The sequence below is a fragment of the Chiloscyllium punctatum genome, chromosome 50 (genome assembly GCF_047496795.1).
Source record: "Chiloscyllium punctatum isolate Juve2018m chromosome 50, sChiPun1.3, whole genome shotgun sequence".
Lineage (NCBI taxonomy): Eukaryota > Metazoa > Chordata > Chondrichthyes > Orectolobiformes > Hemiscylliidae > Chiloscyllium > Chiloscyllium punctatum.
In genome coordinates this window covers 28011241-28034769 of record NC_092788.1, presented here as the reverse complement: position 1 = coordinate 28034769, position 23529 = coordinate 28011241, and the positions used below count along the sequence as shown (strand labels likewise).

Sequence of the window (23529 nt, the reverse complement as noted above, 5' to 3'; positions counted from 1 at the left end):
TCCCAGGGACAGGGTCAGCACAGGGTGAGATACAGAGTAAAGCTCCCTCTACACTGTCCCCCCATCAAACACTCCCAGGGACAGGGACAGCACGGGGTTAGATACAGAGTAAAGCTCCCTCTACACTGTCCCCCCCATCAAACACTCCCAGGGACAGGGACAGCACAGGGTGAGATACAGAGTAAAGCTCCCTCTACACTGTCCCCCCATCAAACACTCCCAGGGACAGGGACAGCATGGGGTTAGATACAGAGTAAAGCTCCCTCTACACTGTCCCCCATCAAACACTCCCAGGGACAGGGACAGGGACAGGGACAGCACTGGGTTAGACACAGAGTAAAGCTCCCTCTACACTGTCGTCCATCAAACACTCCCAGGAACAGGGACAGCACGGGGTTAGGTACAGAGTAAAGCTCTCTCTACACTGTCCCCATCAAACACTCCCAGGGACAGGGACAGCACGGGGTTAGATACAGAGTAAAGCTCCCTCTACACTGTCCCCTCATCAAACACTCCCAGGGACAGGGACAGCACGGGGTTAGATACAGAGTAAAGCTCGCTCTACACTGTCCCCATCAAACACTCCCAGGGACAGGGACAGCACGGGGTTAGATACAGAGTAAACCTTCCTCTACACTGTCCCCTCATCAAACACTCCCAGGGACAGGGACAGCACGGGGTTAGATACAGAGTAAAGCTCCTTCTACACTGTCCCCCCATCAAACACTCCCAGGGACAGGGACAGGGACAGGGACAGGGACAGCACTGGGTTAGATACAGAGTAAAGCTACCTCTACACTGTCACCCATCAAACACTCCCAGGAACAGGGACAGCATGGGGTTAGATACAGAGTAAAGCTTCCTCTACACTGTCCCCATCAAACACTCCCAGGGACAGGGACAGCACGGGGTTAGATACAGAGTAAAGCTCCCTCTACAATGTCCCGCATCAAACACTTTCAGGGACAGGGACAGCACGGGGTTAGATACAGAGTAAAGCTCCCTCTACACTGTCCCCCCCATCAAACACTCCCAGGGACAGGGACAGGGACAGGGACAGCACTGGGTTAGACACAGAGTAAAGCTCCCTCTACACTGTCCCCCATCAAACACTCCCAGGGACAGGGACAGCACGGGGTTAGGTACAGAGTAAAGCTGTCTCTACACTGTCCCCATCAAACACTCCCAGGGAGAGGGACAGCACGGGGTTAGGTACAGAGTAAAGCTCCCTCTACACTGTCCCGCATCAAACACTCCCAGGGACAGGGACAGCACAAGGTTAGATACAGAGTAAAGCTCGCTCTACACTGTCCCCATCAAACACTCCCAGGGACAGGGACAGCACGGGGTTAGATACAGAGTAAAGCTCCCTCTACACTGTACCCCCATCAAACACTCCCAGGGACAGGGACAGCACGGGGTTAGATACAGAGTAAAGCTCTCACTACACTGTCCCCCCACATCAAACACTCCCAGGGACAGGGACAGCACGGGGTTAGATACAGAGTAAAGCTGCCTCTACACTGTCCCCAATCAAACACTCCCAGGAACAGGGACAGCACGTGGTTAGATACAGAGTAAAGCTCCCTCTACACTGTCCCCCCATCAAACACTCCCAGGAACAGGGACAGCACGGGGTTAGATACAGAGTAAAGCTTCTTCTACACTGTCCCCCAATTCACACTCCCAGAGACAGGGACAGCACGGGGTTAGATACAGAGTAAAGCTGCCTCTACACTGTCACCCAATTCACACTCCCAGGGACAGGGACAGCACGGGGTTAGATACAGAGTAAAGCTCCCTCTACACTGTCCCCCCATCAAACACTCCCAGGGACAGGGACAGCACGGGGATCGATACAGAGTAAAGCTCCCTCTACACTGTATCCCCACATCACATCCTCCCAGGGACAGGGACAGCTCGATTGGAGGGTGGAAATCTGAAAGGAGAACAGGATGTGGGATGGGGGGGGTGGTCTCACGTCAGCCAGTGTAACCCTTTGATAAACTCACAGACCGTGGCATGTTCACTACCTGACGGCTAACTGAGTACTCACCCACCTAAGCTGGGGCCAGGCTTCTCCTGTGAATGGGAGGAGGTAGTTAAACAAACACAGAGTTAAAAGTCACAACGACAGGCCGCACGGTTTAAATCCGCATTCCCTTGGGTAGCAGGGATCACAAAGCTCAAAAAACAAGAAAAGGCAAAACAAGCAGATTCTGGAATCCCAGCCTCGAAGTGGAGAGCGCTATGGGCCTTCAGTTCGGAAGGCGACAGGAGTTGGAGTGGGTCCTGTGACCCTACAGGCCTGTTCCATCTTCCAATAAGGTTCCTTCTGTGAGGTCACCCCTCGTTCTGCTGAGCTCCCGCGAGTGGAGGCCCCCAGCTTGCGTCTCTCTTTCCAGACGCTGCCCAAGCGTCCTGCGACATGTTCTCAGCCCGCTGCGAGCAGCCAAGGGTGTGCCAAGCGGGAGGGCTCCCGCTAAAAACGCCCAGGACGAGACAAAGGCGGCGGGGGGGGGGGAACAGGGAAAACAAAATGCGTGCGCACCTCCCTGCTCCCCTCTGACCACCCCAACCCCTCCCCACAGCGCTTGCTTTCCCCAGTTTGTTTCGACGAGGAGTTCAAACAAATCAGGAGGAAGAGAAAGAAGGATCCCCGTTCGGTTTATTTTGAAATCCAGACCGCGATGGTTTTACACACGGATGGTGACTCAAACACGGGCAGCAGCACTGGGTGAGGGACTGGGGGGTAGGGGGTCACTGGAATGCCACAGTGGGTGCGAGGTCATGGAGTTGCCAGTCAGCTTGAAGGCTCTCAAACAAACAGGCGTACCTATCGGCAGCTAGCCACTTCCTCCCTGCCTGCTGCGTATACACTATCTTTGTGGGCTGACGTGCTCTCCTGGGAGGTGACCGGGTGGAGCCACCTTTCAGCCCATCTCTTAATTCTGATAGCCCAGGACCTCGCACCCATAGCATTTTTGCCATTTGAGCCTGCATTATGACTAGAATAAGATACGGCATGATATCCACCTCCGGTCAGGTGCTGCGCCGCTCCACTGGGTGGGTGGCAGGTCTGGATCCCAGGGTCCGACGGCTCAGAGATACTCTTCTCAGGTTGCTGCAAGGAAAAAGAGAGAGCGTGAGAGACAGAGAGAGAAAGTGAGGGGGGAGAGAGACAGAAAGCGATGGAGGGGAGAGACACAGAAAGAGAGAGAAAGGGAGAAAGAGAAAAAGAGAGAGAAAGACAAAGAAAGAGAGGTGAGAAAGGTTGGCTGTTCAGAGATGGAGGGATGCCACGGGGAGAACGGTGGCGCATTGCGATTACCATGGGGATGGGGGGGGGGGTTGCATAGAAAACACTCAGACCTTCTGTTGGTCCCTTTACAGCCACTTCAGACTGACAATATCATTGTTCACTTTGGCAGAAGGTGGAGGGACAGGGGGCCAGGTATTAGAGATTCCAGCTGACCAGATGCCAGAGGGTGACGACACAACTTAACTCTCACCTCCTGGCTGTGATTGGAAACTTATTGTTCAATTTGGAAGGGTTCAGAGAAAGACGCCAGTGGGTTTGAGCTACAGGGAGAGGCTGAACAGTCTGGGAGCTGTTTTCCCTGGAGCAGCGGAGGCTGAGGGGGCAACCTTATAGAGGTTTATAAAATCATGAAGGAGGGGTATGGATAGGGTAAACAGAAAAGGTCTTTTCCCTGGAGTGGGGGAGTCCAGAACTGGAGTATAGGTTTACAGTGAGGTGGGGAAAAGATTTAAAAGGGATCCGGGGGTGAGGGGGGCTTTTTCACACAGCGGGTGGTGCCGGTGGTACAGTTACAACATTTGAAAGGCATAGGAACGGTCTCAAGGAGAAATCCAAAGTGTCGAGCAGATTGCAGGCCACTGCCTGAAGTTTACAACGGCTGCCCGAATTTCAACTCAACAGGCAGCAGCCAGGATAGAAAGCTAGTCTCAGCAACAGTGGACTCGGGTGTCAAACCATCAGTGGAGTGTTACAGAGTGGAATCCCGCTGTCCACACCTTCACATGACTACAAGACTCCCCCTGTACTTTCATCAACAGCCCAAGTGAGACAACTCAGGACAACCCCGTGCTGTCCCTGTCCCTGGGAGTGTTTGACACTAACGAAAGGTGTCCCCCTCCCATCAAACACTCCCAGGGACAGGGACAGCACGGGGTTAGATACAGAGTAAAGCTCCCTCTACACTGTCCCCATCAAACACTCCCAGGGACAGGGACAGCACGGGGTTAGAGACCGAGTAAAGCTCCCTCTACACTGTCCCCCCGTCAAACACTCCCAGGGACAGGGACAGCACGGGGTTAGATACAGAGTAAAGATTCCTCTACACTGTCCCCATCAAACACTCCCAGGGACAGGGACAGCACGGGGTTAGATACAGAGTAAAGCTCCCTCGACACTGTCCCCCCATCAAACACTCCCAGGGACAGGGACAGCACGGGGTTAGATACAGAGTAAAGCTCCCTCTACACTGTCCCCCATCGGACAGGGACAGGGACAGTGACAGGGACAGGGACAGCACGGGGTTAGATAGAGTAAAGCTCCCCCTACACTGTCCCCCCGTCAAACACTCTCAGGGACAGGGACAGCACGGGGTTAGATACAGAGTGAAGCTCCCTTTGACACTGACCTCAGCCCTGGGATTGAGAGACAGTGAACGATTCCGAGGAGGAGGGTATGTGTGCGCTGGCCTCTCACCTTTTCGGGCGGACTGACAGATGGACACCCAGCTGAGGGGTTGCCTGCCTCCTGGTCGTTGCGGTTGGCAGACAGAGGGGAGCCGTGCTCCGGAGGTTCGCAGCGTGGCTCCTGTTCCTGGGGCAGCCCGGCGTCCGGAGCTTCGCCGGGACACGCCGGGCGCGGAGAGTCGGAGGCACCGGGCTCCGGGAACAGCAGCGTGCGCAGCTTCTCGTCCAGGGTCCTGATGCGGTTGTCGGCGAAGCCCACCTTGGGAGGCCTCTCGCCGTCCGGCTCGGGCGCAGAGGATGAGGAGGAGGAGGAGGAGGAGGACGAAGACGACACGGAGGAGGAGGGAGGGTCCGCTCCAGGTGGCGCAGACGGGCGGCATTCCAGGCTCTGCACCGGGTGCGGGGTGGTGCTGTTGTCGGCTGCTGGGCAGTCATCACCGCAGGAAGAAGAAGACGACGATGAAGTGCCACAGGACCGTGTCACTGACTGTTCCGGATGGACCGCACTGCTCACCGAACAGTCCAAGGGAATTTGCTTGATGTCCTCCAGAGAGTTGGAGCTCGTCAACTGGATTGTTTCTTGGCTGAGATTGTCCGCTTCTGCGTGAACAAGGCAAGAGTTAGTTTCCTGGGTGCCTTTTGGCTAAAAGGAGCAGAGGGAGCTTTACTCTGTAGCTAACCTGGTGCTGCCCCGTCATCGTGGAAAAAGGCCCTTCTACCCAACTTGCCCAAGCTGTGCAGTTTTCACGATGAACCTAATCCCATTTGCCTGAGTTTACTCCATAACCGGTACAATCAAGTTCCTGTAAAACTGTTCCTTCAAGAACAAAATTGCACTGGACCCCACCTCCAACTCAGGCAGCTCACACTCAGCACCCCGTGTGAGAAACAAAACTGCCCCTTTTGATCCATTTACACCTCTCCCCTCCAACCTATGCCCTCTACGACCACACAGAAAAGCTGCCCGCTGTCTACCTCAGCTCTGGCCCTCATGACTTTATGCGCCTCTGTAAAGACAGCCCTCAGTCTTCTGCGCTTCAGGGAGTAAAGTCCCAGTCTATCCAACCTCTCCTTATAATTCAAACCTTCCAGCTGAGGTAGCATGCTAGTAAATCCTTTCTGCACTCTCTAAGTTTAATAATGTCCTTTCGATAAGAGGGTGGCCAGAACTGCAGCCAGTACTCCCAATGTGGCGTACAGCTGGAACATAATGTTCCATCTCCTACACACAGTGCCCTGACTGATGAAAGCTAGCACACCAAAAGCCTTCTGCACACCCTGCCTACCTGTGACTCCATCTCCAGGGAGCTATGAACCTGCACCCCTGAATCTCTTTGTTCTAGGGCCCAACCATTGGCTGGGTAAGTCCTACCTGGTCTGCTTTACCAAAATGCAACACCTCACATTTATCTAAATTAACCTTCATATGCCACACCTAAGCGCACTGTCCCTGGGCACGTTTGGTGGGGACAGTGTAGAGGTAGCTTTACTTTCAGTTTCAAAGAGCAGAGGGAGCTTTACTCTGTATCTAAGCTTTGAGAACCTTCTGATCATGAACGAAGATAGCTCTAGCCCAGAGAATTGCCTTGGCATTCTCAAGCATTGCCTTCCACACCCAAACCAATCTGGTGTAAAAAAAAAATGGTCTCTCAGCTGGGACTTGTTGCTGATGGAACAGAAAGCCGGGCGGTGAACCGTCAGCACTCGATTTCCCAAGCCACCCTTTACTGGCATGCAACTCCAAAGCCAAAAGCTCCACTTTCAGTCTGTCCCGAGACATCGAAGAGGCAAGACAGCAGTGTAGCATTGAGGGGTTCGCCGGGTCCTCTCCGACACATGGCTGCCTGACTGCTGTTCACTCAGGGTGCTTACCCGCCTCCGTCTGGGTCTGGGTCGGTGGGCCCTGCTGTGCTATATCCACCTGCCCATCCGCCTCACGGCTCTTTATCGTCTGGTTGATGAAGAATCGCCAGCGGCCGACAGATGATGATTGCTGGATTCCTTCACCTGAAACACACAAGAGGTTGGTGAGTGAGGAGAAAGCGTGAGACGGGGAGTTAGCGACAGGACCTCAGACCGGGATCAGACATGAGACACATCAAGGACTGCCCACTCCCCCTGTCTTCCAGTAACTTGGAACTGGCTCTCCCTCCTATTCCTGATGATGGGACTATGCCCGAAACGTAGATTCTCCTGCCCCTCGGATGCTGCCTGACCGGCTGTGCTTTTCCGGCACCACACTCTCGACTTTGATCTCCAGCATCTGCAGTCCTCAATTCCTCCCTCATACATGCCCACCCCATGATTAAACAACCACTCATCACAGTTACCACTTCACCCGCCCCGTCTCTGCTTCGGCTGTCACACGTCAGTGTTGGGGGGGGGGGGGGGGGTCCCCTCCACCCATCATCACCCCTTCTCCCTGGACAACCGTCGGAACGCCGTGGAGCCTGCCACCAGCCTGGGCGAGAAGCTGGGAGCTCGGCGTGGCAACCGGAGTCCCGTTCTCCCACCTCACCTCACCATCAGCCCAAAAGGGTCGCTGCAGACAGAAACAGGCCAACACTCTGTGTGAAAAAGAACGAACTGGGGGGGGGAAAGAGATGGAGACAGGCGTGCACTCGCAACGCTCGCTCGCTCGCCACCGTGACAGTGTAAAACACGGAGGGACGGACGGACGGACGGACGGACAGAGCAGGAGCCCAACTCATTGGAGGTTCAATTCTGCAGTACTCACCGCACGTCTGAGAGACTGCTTGGCTCATCTGCAACTGCTCTGCACCTACGTGCTAAACCCACAGAAAAAAAAACACGGGTTAATATCCTAGCCAGCAGCTGAAAGCAAGCTCTCTCTCTCTCTGCTCTTGTTTTTGGAAGAAATGACATTCAACTTGAAGGGTCTGTTTCTGTGCTATACATCTCCATGGCACTAAAATAACAAGCAAACCTTCCATTACATTGTCTTTTATAAAATCCCTAAAATATAATTCCTACAGTGTGGAAACAGGCCCTTCAGCCCAACAAGTCCACATTGAACCTCCAAAGACTAACCCACTCAGACCCATTTCCCTATCCTATTACCCTATATTTACTCCTGACTAATGCACCTAACCATACCTGTACACTATGGGACAATTTAGCATGGCCAATTCACTTAGTGTGCACGTCTTTGGACCATGGGGGGAAACCGGAGCACCCAGAGGAAACCCACGCGGACATGGACAGCAATTGCAAACTGCACATAGACAGTCGCCCGAGGGTGGAATCGAACCCGGGTCACTGGCGCTATGAGGCAGCAGTGCTAACCAGCGGAGGGACTGAAATGGTGCTGGGGAATGTTGTTGAACAGAGACCCCGAGGGCTGCAGGTATGGAGTCCAATGAAAGTGGAGTCACAAGTAAACAGGGTGGTGAAGAAGGCAATGAGCATGCTTGCAGTCATTGTTCAGACCACCGAATATAGGAGCTGGGACGTCATATGAAGGTGGACAGGATGTTGGTGGAGCCTCCTCTAGAGTAGTGTCCAGTTCTGGTTGCTCAGTTAGAAGGAGGATATTATTAAATTGGAGAAGGTTTAAAAAAGATTGAGAAGGGTGTGACCAGGAATGGAGGGTTGGAGTTATAAGGATAGGCTGGAACTTTTTTCCACTTGATCGTAGAAGGCATGACCTTATGGAGGGTTTATAAAATCATGTGGGGCATTGATAAGGTGAATAGCAAAGATCTTTTCTCAAGGGTGGGAGGGGGGGTTCAAAACAAAAGGGAGCTGAGGGGCAACATTTTTCACACAGTGGTGGTTCACTTGGGGAATGAGCTGCCGGAGGAAGTGGTAGATGTGGGTACGGTTAGAACATTGAAAAGGCATTTCGACAGGCACATGAACAGGAGGGTTTAGAGGGATAGGGGCCAAACACAAGCAAATGGGTCTAGTTTGGGAAACTTGGTGGGGGGGGGGGTTGGGGGTGGAGACGAGGTGCCCAAAGGGTCTGTTTCCATGCTGTATAACTCTATGACTATGACTCCCAGGACACGACAACACACAGGGTTACATCCAGAATAAGGCTCTCTCTACACTATCTTCCCCGCACCCCTCATCCCATCAAACTCTCCTGAGACAGGGACAGCATGGGGTTACAGCCCCTGGGATTGTGGTACAGTTAAAGATTTGTTTAACAGATAGAAAACGGAGGGAATTGACAGGTAATTTTCAGCACAACAGGGGTAGCACAGTGCCACACAGAATGGCGCTTAGGGATTGGCCATTCACAATCCAATTCAATGAAAAACAATGTGAAGCATGCAAAGCTGCCAAAGGGATTAATCAGTAAGGTGATAACATTAACTACTGGGCAAACAGGAGACTGTCCACTCTGCTCAGAAGGTTATGAAACATCAACTATTTTCAAAGTACAGTGAGACTAGGAAATGTTCATTCTCAGAAGGAAATTTCTGTGAATGCCAGGAATTAACAAGCAGCTACAACCTGATAGTAGGAGGGCAAACGGGATGGAGGGCAAGGGTGAGAGCGAGGACAAGGGTGAGAGCGAGGACAAGGGCATCTCGCTGCAGATATATATCGGTCTTTATCTGAACCATACCTGGAACACAGGGCTCAGTTTGGCCTCCTTCCCCAGATAATGTAATTCTGCAATACATTTTATTTTGCTCAAAAACTGCATGAATCCACATAAGATTCTGTAAATCCGTTTTTTAGATTAGAATCAGTCTGAGCATTGGGGCACAGACAGCCTCACTCAGGGCAACTCACACCTTCAATGCATTATCTGGGCCGACATGACACCAATTGTTAAAGTTCACTTGAGAGTGTAACTTGAAAAAAGTTCAGCGATTTACACATGAAAGAAGTGAAACCAACATCTTAATTCTAAATGATGAGATACTTAACAAACAATCCAAGTCTTTTTCAATATACAATTTCAGTTACATCACACTGCAAACATTTGCTATAAACTCTGTGCCTTATGATCTTGTACTCCATAACCACCTGATGAAGGAGCGTCGCTCCAAAAGCTAGTGCTTCTAAATAAATCTGTTGGACTATAACCTGGTTTGGCATGATTTTTAACTTTGTACACCCCAGTCCAACACCAGCATTTCCAAATCATGTTAGAAGAAAGACATTAACTTGGAGAGGGGTCAGAAAAGATATACCAAGATGCAGCCGGGAGTGGAGGGTTTGAGTTATAAGGACACGCTGGGACTTTTTTCACTGAAGCGTAGGAGGTTGAGGACTGACCAAAGAGAGGTTTATAAAATCATGAAGGGGATAGATAGGGTTAATGGCAGACTTCCTTTCCCTAGGGTCAGGTATTTCAAGACAGAGGGCATATTTTTTTAAGGCGAGAGGAGAAAGACTTTTTTAAAACTTTTTTTTACGAAGACGATGGTTTGAGTGTGGAATGAACTACCTCAGAGAGTGGTGGATGCGGGTACAAATACAACCTTTCGAAGGCATTTGGGTAAGCGCACGAGTAGGTAAGGGCCCAACCCCAGAAACTGGAGCATGCTCAGTCGGGGGGGTTGCGTGCGAAGCTGCGATCGTTCACAGAATCCCTACAGTGTGGGAAGAGGCCAGATGGCCCATCAAATCGGTACCAACTCTCGGAACAGCATCCCAACCAGAACTAACCCTTTGACGCTATCACCGTAATCCTGCATTCCTCATGGCCAATCCACCCTAACCTGCACATCCCTGGGCACTACGGGGACAATTTAGCACAGCCAATCCACCCTAACCTGCACATCCCTGGGCATTACGGGACAATTTAGCACGGCCAATCCACCCTAACCTGCACATTATTGTACTGTGGGAAGAAACCAGAGCACCTGGAGGAAACCCACACAGATATGGGGAGAATGTGTAAACCCCACACAGACAGTCGCCAGAGGCTGTAATCAAAGCTGGGTCCCTGGCTCAGTGAGGCAGCAGTGCTAACTACTGAGTCACCGTGCAGCCCTAAATCAAATGATCGAGGGACGAGGCAGATACCGTCCTGGTGACGCAGGATACCAGCAGGTTCGCCCATGAATGATAGAGGCGGCTGGAGGGATGGTTCTGGTGTCGAAGAGTACAGCACTGCAAAAGCACAGCCAGTCAGGCAGCATCTGAGGAGCAGGAGAGTTGACGCTTCAGGCATTAGCCCTTGATCAGGCTTCAGCCCCTGAATGTCGATTCTCCTGCTCCTCGGATGGTGCCTGAGCAGCCTGTGCTTTTCCAGCTTCACACTCTTCCATTCTGACCCCCAGCATCTGCAGTCCTCACCTTCTTTTGGATGGTCCTCCTGGCCATCTCAGGGGAATGAGCAGGAGTGAAGCATTCCAGCAAAGCCAGGGAGATGGGGGTGAAGCCCAGGCAGGGCAAAGCTGCCATACTCACTGCAGCGGTGTCCCCTGTTGGAGGTCAAACCCGGTGGGTGTGGGCTTGCTCTCTAGTTGTCACTATCCCTAAGATGATTTTTTTTTTGGGGTGAAAGTTGGGAACAGGGCCGGAAAGCGCGGGGAAGGCAAAGGGGTCACCGTTCTCTCGCTCCCTTCCCTATCCTCTCAGGAGGGATTAAAGCCCTATCCGAGGCCCATCCAGCCACAAGTGCGGCATTTTTCGGAGGTGCCAGGAGACTTAGTGGGTCGAGGCTGACGCAGCGACATTCTTCGGATCGCGGACACACCATCTCGCCTCGCAGCAACACCGCTCCCGTTCTGGGGTTCTCTTGCCACTTGCCCAGACTTACCGCCACGCTGTCGGACTGACCCAGGTCCGCTGGGGGGTGATGGGCAGCCGTGTCTGTGCCCCGCTCACCCTCCACTGGGTTGCTCAGCATTTCCTGGGAAGTCGCGATGATGGCCCGCATTTCCTCAATGAACTTCGGCTTCTGAACTTCCAGCATGAAGTTACTTTCCACCTGCAGCAAGGAGTCGGCATCGAGTTAGCAGCCTCATGCAGGGGGGAGAGAGAGACGCTAAAAGAGACTTTTACGTGCGGGGCGCGAGGGGGAGAATCGGCAGCAGAATTGTGGGGGTGGTGGCAGATAAGGAGGGCAGGCGAGTGGATTGAAGGGAGAGGGACAGGCAGAGGGAGAGGAGGAGAGAGAAAGACAGAGAGACAACACAGAGAGTGGGGGTGGAGAGAGAGCAAGGGTGGGGTGGAGAGAGCAAGGTGGGGGGGGGACAAGACAAGGAGAGCAGGTGCATGCCTGGAGAGTATGACAGATGGGATGCCAGCCTGCTGGGGAAAGAGTGAGGCAGTAGAGTTGGAGAGAGCTGCAGGCTAGGTGAGAACGAGGGGAACAGAACGAGAGAGAGGTGTGCTGAAATCAGTGGGACACTCGGTGAGCAACCACCAAACGGAAGTAGTAAAAGACAGCAGTACAAAGGAGGACGACACAGGTGAACACCAATGTCCACTCTCAGCCTTGGGACCAAAGCACTGACCGACACGTGTGTTGCAAAGAGGTGGGGAATGTCTGTGGTCAGAGGGGAAAGGTCAGTGTGACAGAGCCACCGATGCTTTCTGCTTCAAACTCACTCACCATGTAAACAGCTATGTCTTCAGGGTCATCGCCGTCCACATCAAACTTGAAGGTGACCATTTTGTTATTGTGGGTTTCAAGCTGACACTCCACCATATTGTCTCCAACATCGGAAACCTGCGGGAAAGCAGTGCAGGGAATCACTGAGTAAGTGTGTGTTAGAGGGGGCCTTCACCTTTCCACATCCAGGAATATCGCCACCCGACTCACTGCAACTCCGACCGGTAACGACGCACACAGGCAGACACAGTGTTGCCTGGGTGGGATTTGGCCACATAGCTAAATCTCAGAAGGTTACAGAAGGATAGAGAACACCACGTTGGCTGGTTATCGAGGAGGCGACAGAGATAAGGAGGGGAGGTAGGGGGCTGGAGGAGGGGACAGGGATAGGGAGAGGGTGTCGGGGCTGGAGGAGGGGACAGTGATAGGGAGGGGGTGTAGGGGCTGGAGGAGTGGACAGAGATAGGGAGGGGGTGTCGGGGCTGGAGGAGGGAACAGAGATAGGGAGGGGGTGTAGGGGCTGGAGGAGGGGACAGAGATAGGGAGGGGGTGTAGGGGCTGGAGGAGGGGACAGTGATAGGGAGGGGGTGTCGGGGCTGGAGGAGGCGACAGTGATAGGGAGGGGGTGTCGGGGCTGGAGGAGGGGACAGTGATAGGGAGGGGGTGTCGGGGCTGGAGGAGGGGACAGAGATAGGGAGGGGGTGTAGGGGCTGGAGGAGGGGACAGTGATAGGGAGGGGGTGTCGGGGCTGGAGGAGGGGACAGTGATAGGGAGGGGGTGTAGGGGCTGGAGGAGGGGACAGAGATAGGGAGGGGGTGTCGGGGCTGGAGGAGGGGACAGAGATGGGGAGGGGGTGTAGGCGCTGAAGGAGATGACAGAGATAGGGAGTTGCAAGCAGGAACAGGAATGTTGAAACATCACTGGAACGTGAGACAATGCTGATCAGCTGCAGGAGTGAATAGGGAGAGGGGAATAGTAACAAGAGGGCTGAGTAGTTTTGTTTCGGGTTGGATGCTGGCGTGGGGAGAGGAGAAAAGACTTGGAGCTCCACCAACTCAAGCTGTGCTTCTGAACAATGTTTAGTCCAAGACCCAATGGTGTGTGTGTGTGGTCTGAGCCGACAAAATCGAGGATGCACTGACTGAGATCTCGAAAGGAATTAGTAACATCGATCAAGAGAAACCGCTCCTCTTGAGGCTGGCTCCTTCTGTACAGAATTTACCAGGACGCTGTCAGGTGTGGAAGGCTTGAGTGACAAAGAAAGGTTGGGTAGACTGGGGCGTTTTTCGCCGGAGGGCAGGAGGTTATTAAATAACGACGGGTACAGGTAGAATTAATGGTAGGTGTCTTTTCCCAAAGGGGGTGAAGGATTTCAAGACTAGGGGGCACATTTTAAAGTTGAGAGGAGAGAGTGGTGGTTGCAGATACAGTTACAACATTTTAAAGACACTTAGATATGTCTATGAATAGGATATGGGCGAGGAGCAGGCAGGTGGGGCTGGTTTAGTTTGGGGTTAGGTTTGGCATGGACTGGTTGGTGTGTAGGGTCTGCCTCCGTGCTGTATAACTCTATGTCAGACATCCACTGTCCCACAAAAGAGAAGCCTTCTGAAAACACTGTTTAAAGTTAAGACCTTCCAAGGAGGGGGTGAGGTGGTCAGGTTTGCCTCCACTGGCTTTCAGAAGGAGGATTATTTTGGTGGGGGGGGGGGGCTCAGAATCACAACAGATACAAAGTAGTAAAGTCTCCCTCTGGAGGGTGGTGAAACCGTGGGATCCTCCCTCCCGTGCGCAGAGCTGTGAAAGGGGGGGGGGGCCGAGCTTCTTGACCATGGGGTGGGGCAGTGGGGTGAGAGTCAGGAGAACGGAGCTGAACTGCAGTCTGACCTGCTGTGACCTCAGTGAATGTCAGGACAGGCTCAAGGGGACTGAACGGCCTCCTCCCAATCTGACAGCAGCGGACAGTAAGGACACAAAATCGATGCTTAGGGGCAGGGTCCACTGGAGTCAAGACGCTCGCTGTTATTAGTGGATGTCCTTCCCCAAATGGCCTCCTCCTGTTCCCACTCATACAGCACAGAAACAAACCCTTCGGTCCAACTCGGCCATGCCAACCTCATATCCTTAATTAACCTAGGTCCATGTGCCAGTAATTGGCCCATAACCCTGTAAAACCCTTCCTTCTGATGTCCCCATCCAGATGCCTTTGAGGAGCTGTCACTGTACCAGCCTCCACCACTTCCTCTGGCAGCTCATTCCATACACACACCACCCTCTGTTGGAAAACAGTGCCCCTCAGGTCCCTTTTACATCTTTCCCTTCTCACCCTCAACCTGTGCCCTCGAGGATCTCTTCAGTGAGGAAACAGGCCACTTGCTCCCATGAGTCCACACAAACCCTCTGAAGAGTAACCCACCCAGACCCATTACTCTACTATTGTTCTACACTTACCCCTGAGTAATGCACCTAACCTACACACCCCTGAACACTCTGGGTAATTCAGCATGGTCAATTCACTTAATCTGGACTCCCCCACCCAAGGGGGGAAAAAGACCTTGTCTATTTACCCTATCCCCGCCCCCCTCATGATTTTATAAACCTCTAGTTCTGGACTCCCCCACCCCAGGGGGAAAAGACCTCGTCTATTTATCCTACCCGTGTCCCCCCTCATGGTTTTATAAACCTCTGTAAGGTCACCCCTCAGCCTCCGACGCTCAAGGGACAGCAGCCCCAGCCTGTCCCTGTACCTCAAACCCTCCAACCCTGGCTAACTACCTCCCTGTCTTTTTATTTTGGTGGCCGGGGCTGATAGATAGTCAGATGGATTTGCAACGCAGAACAGCCCTGATTTCACAGGAACGGTGCGACAGATCTGAGGGGGCCCGTCCACGCCCCGAATCGAGGTCAGCACCTCTTTACCCCCCCCCCCCCCACCCACCCAACCTCGACCCCGTGAGGAGTCTCGGGCCGCCCCTGGGATTACCTGCAGGACAGTCAGCTGAAACTTGGTGGACCTGTCCAGCCGTTCCCGGGCACATGACGTCCTCCGCAGTGGGGTCTTCGGGCCTTTCTCGGGCTTGCCGTTTGCTGGCTCACTGCCGTTGGAGCTGTCCTTGACGGGGGTCTCGGGGGTCCCGCTGAGGGGGAAACAAAACCCAGCGAAAAAAAAACATAAAAACGCACCAAGCACAGGCCCCAGCCCCTCCAGAGACGGTAAACGTCTGGCTAACGCTGACCCCCAAGGAGTTGGCTGAGCGCGAATTGGCTTCCGTGCGCGTCACGCAGAACAGGAGAGGCTGGGGATGTGAAAGGTGTTCAGACAAATCCGCTCTTCCCCAGAGAGCATAACTCGATGGATTCTTCGGTGCTCAGAAAGGTAGGGGTGGTGCGGCTGGAACACAATGGTACGGGGAGTGGGGGGGCGGAGGGAGGCTTAGCTGCTTTCATCTCAGACCGAAACCGTTGGGTGTTCGCGCCGTTTCGTTCGGAAGAGCGGTATTTTTTGATCTGTCACCCAGAAGGGAGAGCCAACCTCAGCCACTGTTTGGGACAACATGAAATCGGTAGGCTGTACTGGGGAGTGGGGATCACCCGCGTCTCACCCACAGCTGCCCTGAGCGATGGCACGGCAGAGCCGAGATATCTGGGGGGGGAGCATTAGGGCAACGGCGCTGGTGGTTGTGGAGAACGGTCCCTACCCGAGAGAATCCTGCACGTGTCTTGCCGGTCGCTGGGGGTCAGGGGTTGCCTGGTGCGGTGTGGGCTGTAAGGGAGAGCGAGAGGGTGAATGAACCATTCGTAAGCTGCCGGCGGGAATTTAAAAGCAGTGACTAAGAGCGGGAACCGAGAGCTCGCCCTGGCAATGATGACCGAAACAGCCAGCGTCGATCGCCCTGAAGTCCTGAACTCTCAGGGAAGAAACGTGCCCCTGCCCTCATCCAGTCTGGCCGACACAACTCACCAGGACCCACAGTGACACGGCTGACTCTTGACCCATCCCCTCAGCCTGTCCTCCCATCAACAAGTCAGCGGTGTGATGGAATAGACCCCGCGTGCCTGGATGGGGTGGCTCTGATAACACTCAGAGAAGCTCAACACTGCAGGACAGAGCAGCACCCACCCCCATCCCAAATCAACACACTAACCCCCACCTTCAACATTCCCTCCACCACCAGTAATAGATAGGAATGCTCGGCTGAGATTCAAATCTTCTAGTGCACAGTGGCAGCAGTGTGTCCCGTCCACAGCAACTTCCCAAGGCCCCAGCATCTTCCAAACCCGCCCACTCCACCCCCTCCCCAGGAAGAATGCAGATGTAGGGGGAATGCCACCTGTTGCAAGTTCTGCTCAACGAATCTCCCTCCCTCCCCCTCCTAGCCCCCCCCACCCTAACTCTGGACAACACCAGTGTCGCAGGATGGAAACACCGCAAGTCCCTCCACAGAGTTCACTGTACAAAGCTAAAAATCACACACCAGGTCATAGTCCAACAGGTTTATATGCAAGTAAACTTGTTGTTGTGTGATTTGTAACTTTGTACACCCCAGTCCAATACCAGCGTCTCCAAATCAAGAGTTGACTGTGGGTGAACTGACAGGACGGTCTGAGGTAACGACTTGCCCCCTGTGTGAGGGAAGGGTGGAGTTCTTACCGCCATGGATTGCGGGTAGTTGCTCATCACTTGCTGTTGCTGTTGAGATGGCTGGTGGCTCAGGGACACAGGATGGGACTCCACACTCGAGCCCGAGGAGAGGTGCTGTGGGCACAGGTTTTCCTCAGAGACCACAGAGGGGCCTGCAGCTCCTGCCCGCGGGTCGGGCCCCAGGTTGCTGTCGGCGACTGCGTCCACTGGGAAAGGAGTGGAATCGGGGAGAGAGAGAGAGACAGAGAGAGGGAAAATAAAACAGACGTTAATCAGAGAGAACTTCGACACGACACCCTCAGCGACAGGGAATGGAGTAGACCAATCAAAAGTGAGGTAGGTTCGATGGGCAGAATGGCCTCCTCTTCTCCTTGGACACCTCTTCTCCCTTAATGAGGTCACAGCCTGAGCTGAACTACCCATAACCACATCCATCGCATGTCGCTGAGTATGATGGACCATTAGCCATTCTCTCAGAGTTCAACATTAATGACTGACCCAGCCTCAACTGATGTTCGCAGTAGGGCATTCCAACCTGATTCACCCATGAGCTTCCTTCATAGAAACCATACAGTGCAAACAGAGGATATTTGGCCCATCAAGGCTGCACCAACCCTTCAAACAGCATCTCAGCCACACCCAGGGCTTTACCCTGTCCCGCAAACCTGTATTTATCATTGCTGATCCACTTAGTCTAGACATGTCAGACACTATGGGACAATTTAGCACGGCCAATCCACCCCAACCTGCACATCCCCGGGCACTACGGGACAATTTAGCACGGCCAATCCACCCTAACCTGCACATCCCTGGGCACTACGGGACAATTTAGCACAGCCAATCCACCCTCACCTGCACATCCCTGGGCACTACGGGACAATTTAGCACGGTCAATCCACCCTAACCTGCACATCCCTGGAAACTACAGACAATTTGCCACTGCACACTGGGAGGAAACCAGAGCACCCAGAGAAAGCCCATGCAGACACGGGGAGAATATGCAAACACCACACCGTTGCCCAAGGCCGGAATCGAAGCTGGGTCCCTGGCACCATCAGACAGCATTGCTAAACACTGAGCCATCATGCCGCCCATGTCCTTTGGGGAAGGAAGTCTGCAACCATGCTGAACTGGTCAGACCAACAGGCATCTGGCTACATCGCTCTTACATGCCATGCAGAAATGGCCCCAGTGGAACACTCCATACCAGGGATAAGTGGAGTGTCGGCCTTGCCAGTGACACCCATACCCGCGTGCCAACTGTCACCCTTTGGTTAGGAGAGTTGGAGGACGCTGCTGCAGGCTTACATGAGGCAGTGGCCATCAGCAGCTTGCTCTGCTGCGCGTGTTGATCGACCTCAGGATCCTCGGACTCGGGCAGACTGGGCTGCCAGCCTGTGGCGGACTGGGAGGCTGCGGCGGACTGCTCCATCTGGGACCGCAGCCTCTCCTGTTCCTCCACCTCCCTCATCTGCTGCGTCCTCTGCCGCTTCCTCTTGATGAACGAGACCCGGTCTCGGATGGACTTGGACAGCAGTTTGGAGTCGTTCTCGTGGAAGAACCCCGACTTGACCTGAAAGGGTCAAGGTTGGACTGTTTTAGCATGTCGCAGCACCGCTCTCCCGCCCACATCCGCAAGCCTTCGCCCAAGCATTCCCCCCCTCCCCTCCACGTCACTCCCATCACAGGCTAGAGTAGCTCTTCAATGTCCAGGGGTTTAGGGTGTAGGTGTGCTCGCTGAGCTGTAGGTTTGATATCCAGACGTTGGCTAAGTAACATCATCAGTGGTGACCTCCAAGTGAAGCGAAGCTGTTGTCCCCTCCATTCTATTTATATCTTTCTCCTGGATGGGGTTCCTGGGGTTTGTGGTGATGTCATTTCCTGTTTGTTTTCTGAAGGGTTGATAGATGGTATCCAGATCTATATGTTTGTTTATGGTGTTGTGGTTGGAGTGCCAGGCCTCTAGGAATTCTCTGGCATGTCTTTGCTTAGCCTGTCCCAGGATAGATGTGTTGTCCCAGTCAGAATGGTGTCATCTACGTAGCGGACCCAGATTTTTGGTTTGATGGTTGGTAGGGCTATTTGTTCTCGCCTTTGCATTACTGCACTTTTAGAAGAGACCATCACACACACACCAACCACCATCAATCACATTACCAACAAAAACATCATGAATCTAGTGGACCTGTGCCTTCAACAACATAATCTACAAACAAACCAACGACACACACATGGGAGCTCCGCTATCAGGATTCATAGCAGAAGCAGTAATGCAAAGACTAGAACAAACAGCCCGACCAACCATCAAACCAAAAATCTGGGTTTGCTACGTAGATGACACCTTTGTCATCACAAAACGAAACAAGATAGAAGAGACATTCAACATCATCATCAACACCCTCACAGGCATAAAGTTCACCAAGGAGGAAGAAACCGACAACAAACTCGCATTCCTGGACGTCACAGTCGAAAGAACGGACAACGGAGAACTACAAACCTGTGTATACAGGAAACCGACAAACACTGACCAAATACTTAACTACACCAGCAACCATCCCAACACACACACACAAAGCTGTATCAGAACACTATTCCAACGAGCCACCACACACTACAGCACAGACGAACTTCGGGAAACAGAGGAGAACCACCAATACAACGTATTCAAGAAGAACAGATACTCAAAAAATACAGTCCACAGATTCCTCAAGAACAAACCAAACACAGCCAGAAACCCTAACCACCTTACCATACATCAAAGAAGTTTCAGAAATGACAGCCAGATTACTAAGACCCCTCGGAATCCTAGTAGCACACAAACCCATCAACACTCTCAAACAAAAACTAACAAACTTCAAAGACCCAGTACAACCCATGGACAAAACCAACGTCATCTACAAAATTCCATGCAAGGACTGCCAGAAACACTACGTCGGACAAACAGGAAGAAAGTTAGCCAACAGGATAGACGAACACCAGCTAGCCACATAAAGACACGACCCTCTGTCCCTCGAAGCCCTACACACGCATGGAAAAAAAGCCACTATTTTGACTGGGACAACACATCTATCCTGGGACAGGCTAAGCAAAGACATGCCAGAGAATTCCTCGAGGCCTGGCACTCCAACCACAACGCCATAAACAAACACATAGATCTAGATACCATCTATCAACCCCTCAGAAAACGGACAGGAAATGACATCACCACAAACCCCAGGAACCCAATCCAGGAGAAAGATATAAATAGAATCGAGGAGACAAGAGCTTCGCTTCACTTAGAGGTCACCACTGATGATGTTACCTAGCCAACGTCTGGATATCAAACTTACAGCTCAGCGAGCAAACCTACACCCTAAACCTCAACCTGAGCTACAAACCTTCACAAACCTCCAATGTCCATCGTCAAGATGGGCACGCTATGGCGTTAAAATGAAAAAAACAATAGGCGAATGCGACCCCACTCCAAACCTCATTCACAATGACTTCCCAGAAGCAAGGAACATGGTCAAGGGTCCAACATGACGTTTTGCCCTGTTATGGAGTCAAAAAGTGTGGTGCCGGAAAAGCTCACCAAGTCAGGCAGCACCCAGAAGCCCTTCATCAGGGAGGTGCCTGAAACAGCGAATCTCCTGCTCCTCAGAGGCTGCCTGACCTGCTTTTCCAGCACCACACTTTTCGACTCTGATCTCCAGTATCTGTGGTCCTCACTTTCTCCTCATACAGCATGGATACAGACTCAGCCTTCCCTAAAAGCAAAACCAAACCTCTGTGTCAAGCGCATTCACAACTCACTATACCCACGTACAAGCCAGAACTTACAGCCAGGAGACCGGATTTTGTTATTATGCTCACGCTAGTTAGGAAAAGAGCACTGGCTGGCCCATGTGGAGTCACAGACTCCAGAGGAGGAGGGGGACACAGAGTCACAGATAGAGGGGTTGGGGTTCAATCAAACACTCGCCATTTCCTGTGCCACCTCCTCGGGGGTGTCCCGTTCCAGGTCGAAGCTGAACTCAATGGCTTCGTTATCCTTGTGCTTGCCCTTCAGCTTCTTGGGGTCCTCCACCCAGACCCGCAGTGCCAGCGAGCTGTCCTGCCCGCTGTCTTCCTTGGCCAGCTCAATCCGCAGGCCGGTGTCCTCGGCAAAGAAGGCGTAGCTCAGCAGGTCCTTAATGGCCAGTCTGTGGGAAGGGAGAACACAGGCACATCAGCCCATTGAGCTGCCTCCATCCTTCCTGACCCAGGCCTCCAACTCCAGCTTGCCATCTCTCGTCTGCCCTCTCACGGGAGAAATGAAGCTTGAGCTCATTCTTAGTCCTTGGGCGAACACGGCTCAACTGCAAACGTGAGGGCCCGGTTTCTAAATTAATCTCCCTCAGCCTTTTCTCGTTCTTATTACCCACATCAACATGTGCAACAGGGAAATGCCTCTTCCAAGGTGGGGGGGGGGGGGGAACAGTGCCAGCAGTCGGAGGGAGGACAGAACTGCGGCGTGATAAACCTTCATCATACTCGTATATCGGAGAATCCCTACAGTGTGGAAGCAGGCCATTCGGCCCAAAGGGTTCACACTGACCCACCCCACTAACCGCCACCACCCCCCCACCCCCCACCCTATCCCAGCAACCCTGCATTTCCCATGGCCTATCCACCCTAACCTGCACATCTTTGGACTGTGCGAGGAATTCAGAGCACCCGGAGGAAACCCACCCAGACACAAGGAGAACATGCAAACTCCACAAGGGTTTGCTGTCTAAGGGTGGAACTGAACCCAGGTCTGTGGCGTTGAGAGGCAGTACCGCTAACCATTGAGCCACCGTACTGCTCCCAAGGTCGTTCACTGCGTTTCCTTTTCATGGAGAGAGAGACACTGGCGGTTTCTGGTCATCCAATCCAATCATCTAGTTCACAAATTGGAGGTGGGGTTTGGGAGGGGCAGTTAAAAACGAGAGTGAAAGGGAAGGAAAGGTGGGGATCAAAGAGAGGGGGAAAGGGAAGGTGGGGTAGAGGGACAAAGGGACGGTAAGGGGAGAGAGGAAAAAGAAGGTGGGGAGAGAGGGTGGGGTGAAGAATGGAAAAGGGAAGGTGAGGGGTGGAGAAGGGGTGAGGGGTGGAGAGGGGGTGAGGGGGTGAGGGGAAGGTGGGGAGGGAGAGAGAAAGGGAGGTAGGGAGAGAGAAGGGGAATGTGAAGGTGGAGAGGGAAAGAGAGAGAAAGGGAAGATGGGGGGTGAGAGAGAGAGAGAGAGAGAGAGAAAGGTAAGGTGGAGAAGAGAGAAAGTGAAGGGAGAGAGAGGGGGGAGAGGGAAGGTGGGGGAGAGAGAAAGGGAAGGCGGGGAGTGAGGCGGGGGAGAGAGAGAGAAAGGGAAGGCGGGGAGCGAGAGAGAGAGGGGGGAGAGGGGGGAGAGGGAAGGGGGAAGAGAGAGAGAGAATGGGAATGTGAGGAGAGGAGGAATATGCAGGCGAGCATGAGAACGTACAAAAAGAGAAGGTTGGCGGGGTGGAGAAGGAGCTGTGTGGGTGAACTACCCAAAGGGATACAATGCACACCCACCTTTCCGTCTTGTTCTGCCGGATACATCCTTCAATAATTTCTTTGATTTCCGGGTCGCTGACTTTGTTGAAACTCGCTGGCTTAATGCCCTGGGGAAGGACGGGACACAACAAACCAGGTGAACAAAAGGGGCACATCGGCATTCAGCAAGGTCTTCACCCCCACCTCAACATTCAGAGGAAAGGAAAAGACACTCCAACAGCCTGAACCACCGGCCGAGGGCACATCAGCGGTCCCATTGGTCCCTCGAGTGCACCGGTGGTGATCCATCAACGGGGCAGTCAATGTAGTCCCCAAAGCAGCTGAAGTAAAAGATGCTATCCCCTGAAGCAGCAGCCTGTCTCCCAAACTCTGAATGGCAGTCTCTTACCTCCAGGGGGGGACAGGTGAGTTCAGAGTTGGAGTTGGCCATTCGGCCCTTTGATATTCTCGTCCTCTTGCGATGAATCACAACACTGTATTTAACTGTGAGATTCCCCCACCTCCCCATTATTTTCAAACAATGTGGTGTAGACAATAGCGTCGCAGAGTTTTCCCTCCTCCCTCCCAGGTGTGAGAGGAGGCTGTGACTTTAAGAAGTTATTTCATCCTGGGTTTGTGTTTTTGAAGAGAGGGTGTAAGGCAGCGGTTCCAAGCAGTTTACCAGAACCACTAGAGTAGACAGCTTCGGGCTTTGTTTAAAAAGCAGCCTGAATGGGTGTGGCCAGCTCTCACAGATCAGAATTTCTGGGTTTTGGGTTTTTCAGGAGCTTAAGAAGCGTTTGGGATCTCAAAAGAGTTGGAAGAGTCAGTGAACGTCTCCTAGCTGCCATTCTCACGGAATTTTCTTGACTTTTTTCCCCTCTGGGACTGGAGAACTGCATGTAAGATCCCGTGTCTGAACTTGCCAAGTGATGTGTTTAAGGAAGGTTACTATATTGGAACAGTTAGTTAGTAAAAGGTACTGATTAGATTCCCTACAGCGTGGAAACAGGCCCTTCAGCCCACAGTGACCCTCCGAAGAGTGACCCGCCCAGACCCACTTCCCTCTGACTAATGCACCTATCAACCTGAGCTACAAACCTT

General features: G+C 53.0%; 1 protein-coding gene across 2 annotated transcripts in view; it reads right to left on the bottom strand.

Annotated features, from left to right (window-relative positions):
* Positions 1-23529, bottom strand: part of LOC140470097 (serine/threonine-protein kinase WNK3-like) — an 80569-nt gene that overhangs the window by 13158 nt on the left and 43882 nt on the right. For both annotated transcript variants that reach the window (XM_072566533.1, XM_072566534.1), the window contains exons 6-17: positions 22465-22553; positions 20875-21094; positions 18222-18486; positions 16923-17119; positions 15970-16034; positions 15255-15408; positions 12272-12388; positions 11474-11644; positions 7463-7514; positions 6598-6732; positions 4736-5325; positions 3037-3124 (exon numbers count right to left, since the gene is read on the bottom strand). In XM_072566533.1, coding sequence (XP_072422634.1) covers positions 3037-3124; positions 4736-5325; positions 6598-6732; positions 7463-7514; positions 11474-11644; positions 12272-12388; positions 15255-15408; positions 15970-16034; positions 16923-17119; positions 18222-18486; positions 20875-21094; positions 22465-22553 — 2143 coding nt within the window. The remainder of the gene's footprint in view (positions 1-3036; positions 3125-4735; positions 5326-6597; positions 6733-7462; positions 7515-11473; positions 11645-12271; positions 12389-15254; positions 15409-15969; positions 16035-16922; positions 17120-18221; positions 18487-20874; positions 21095-22464; positions 22554-23529) is intronic.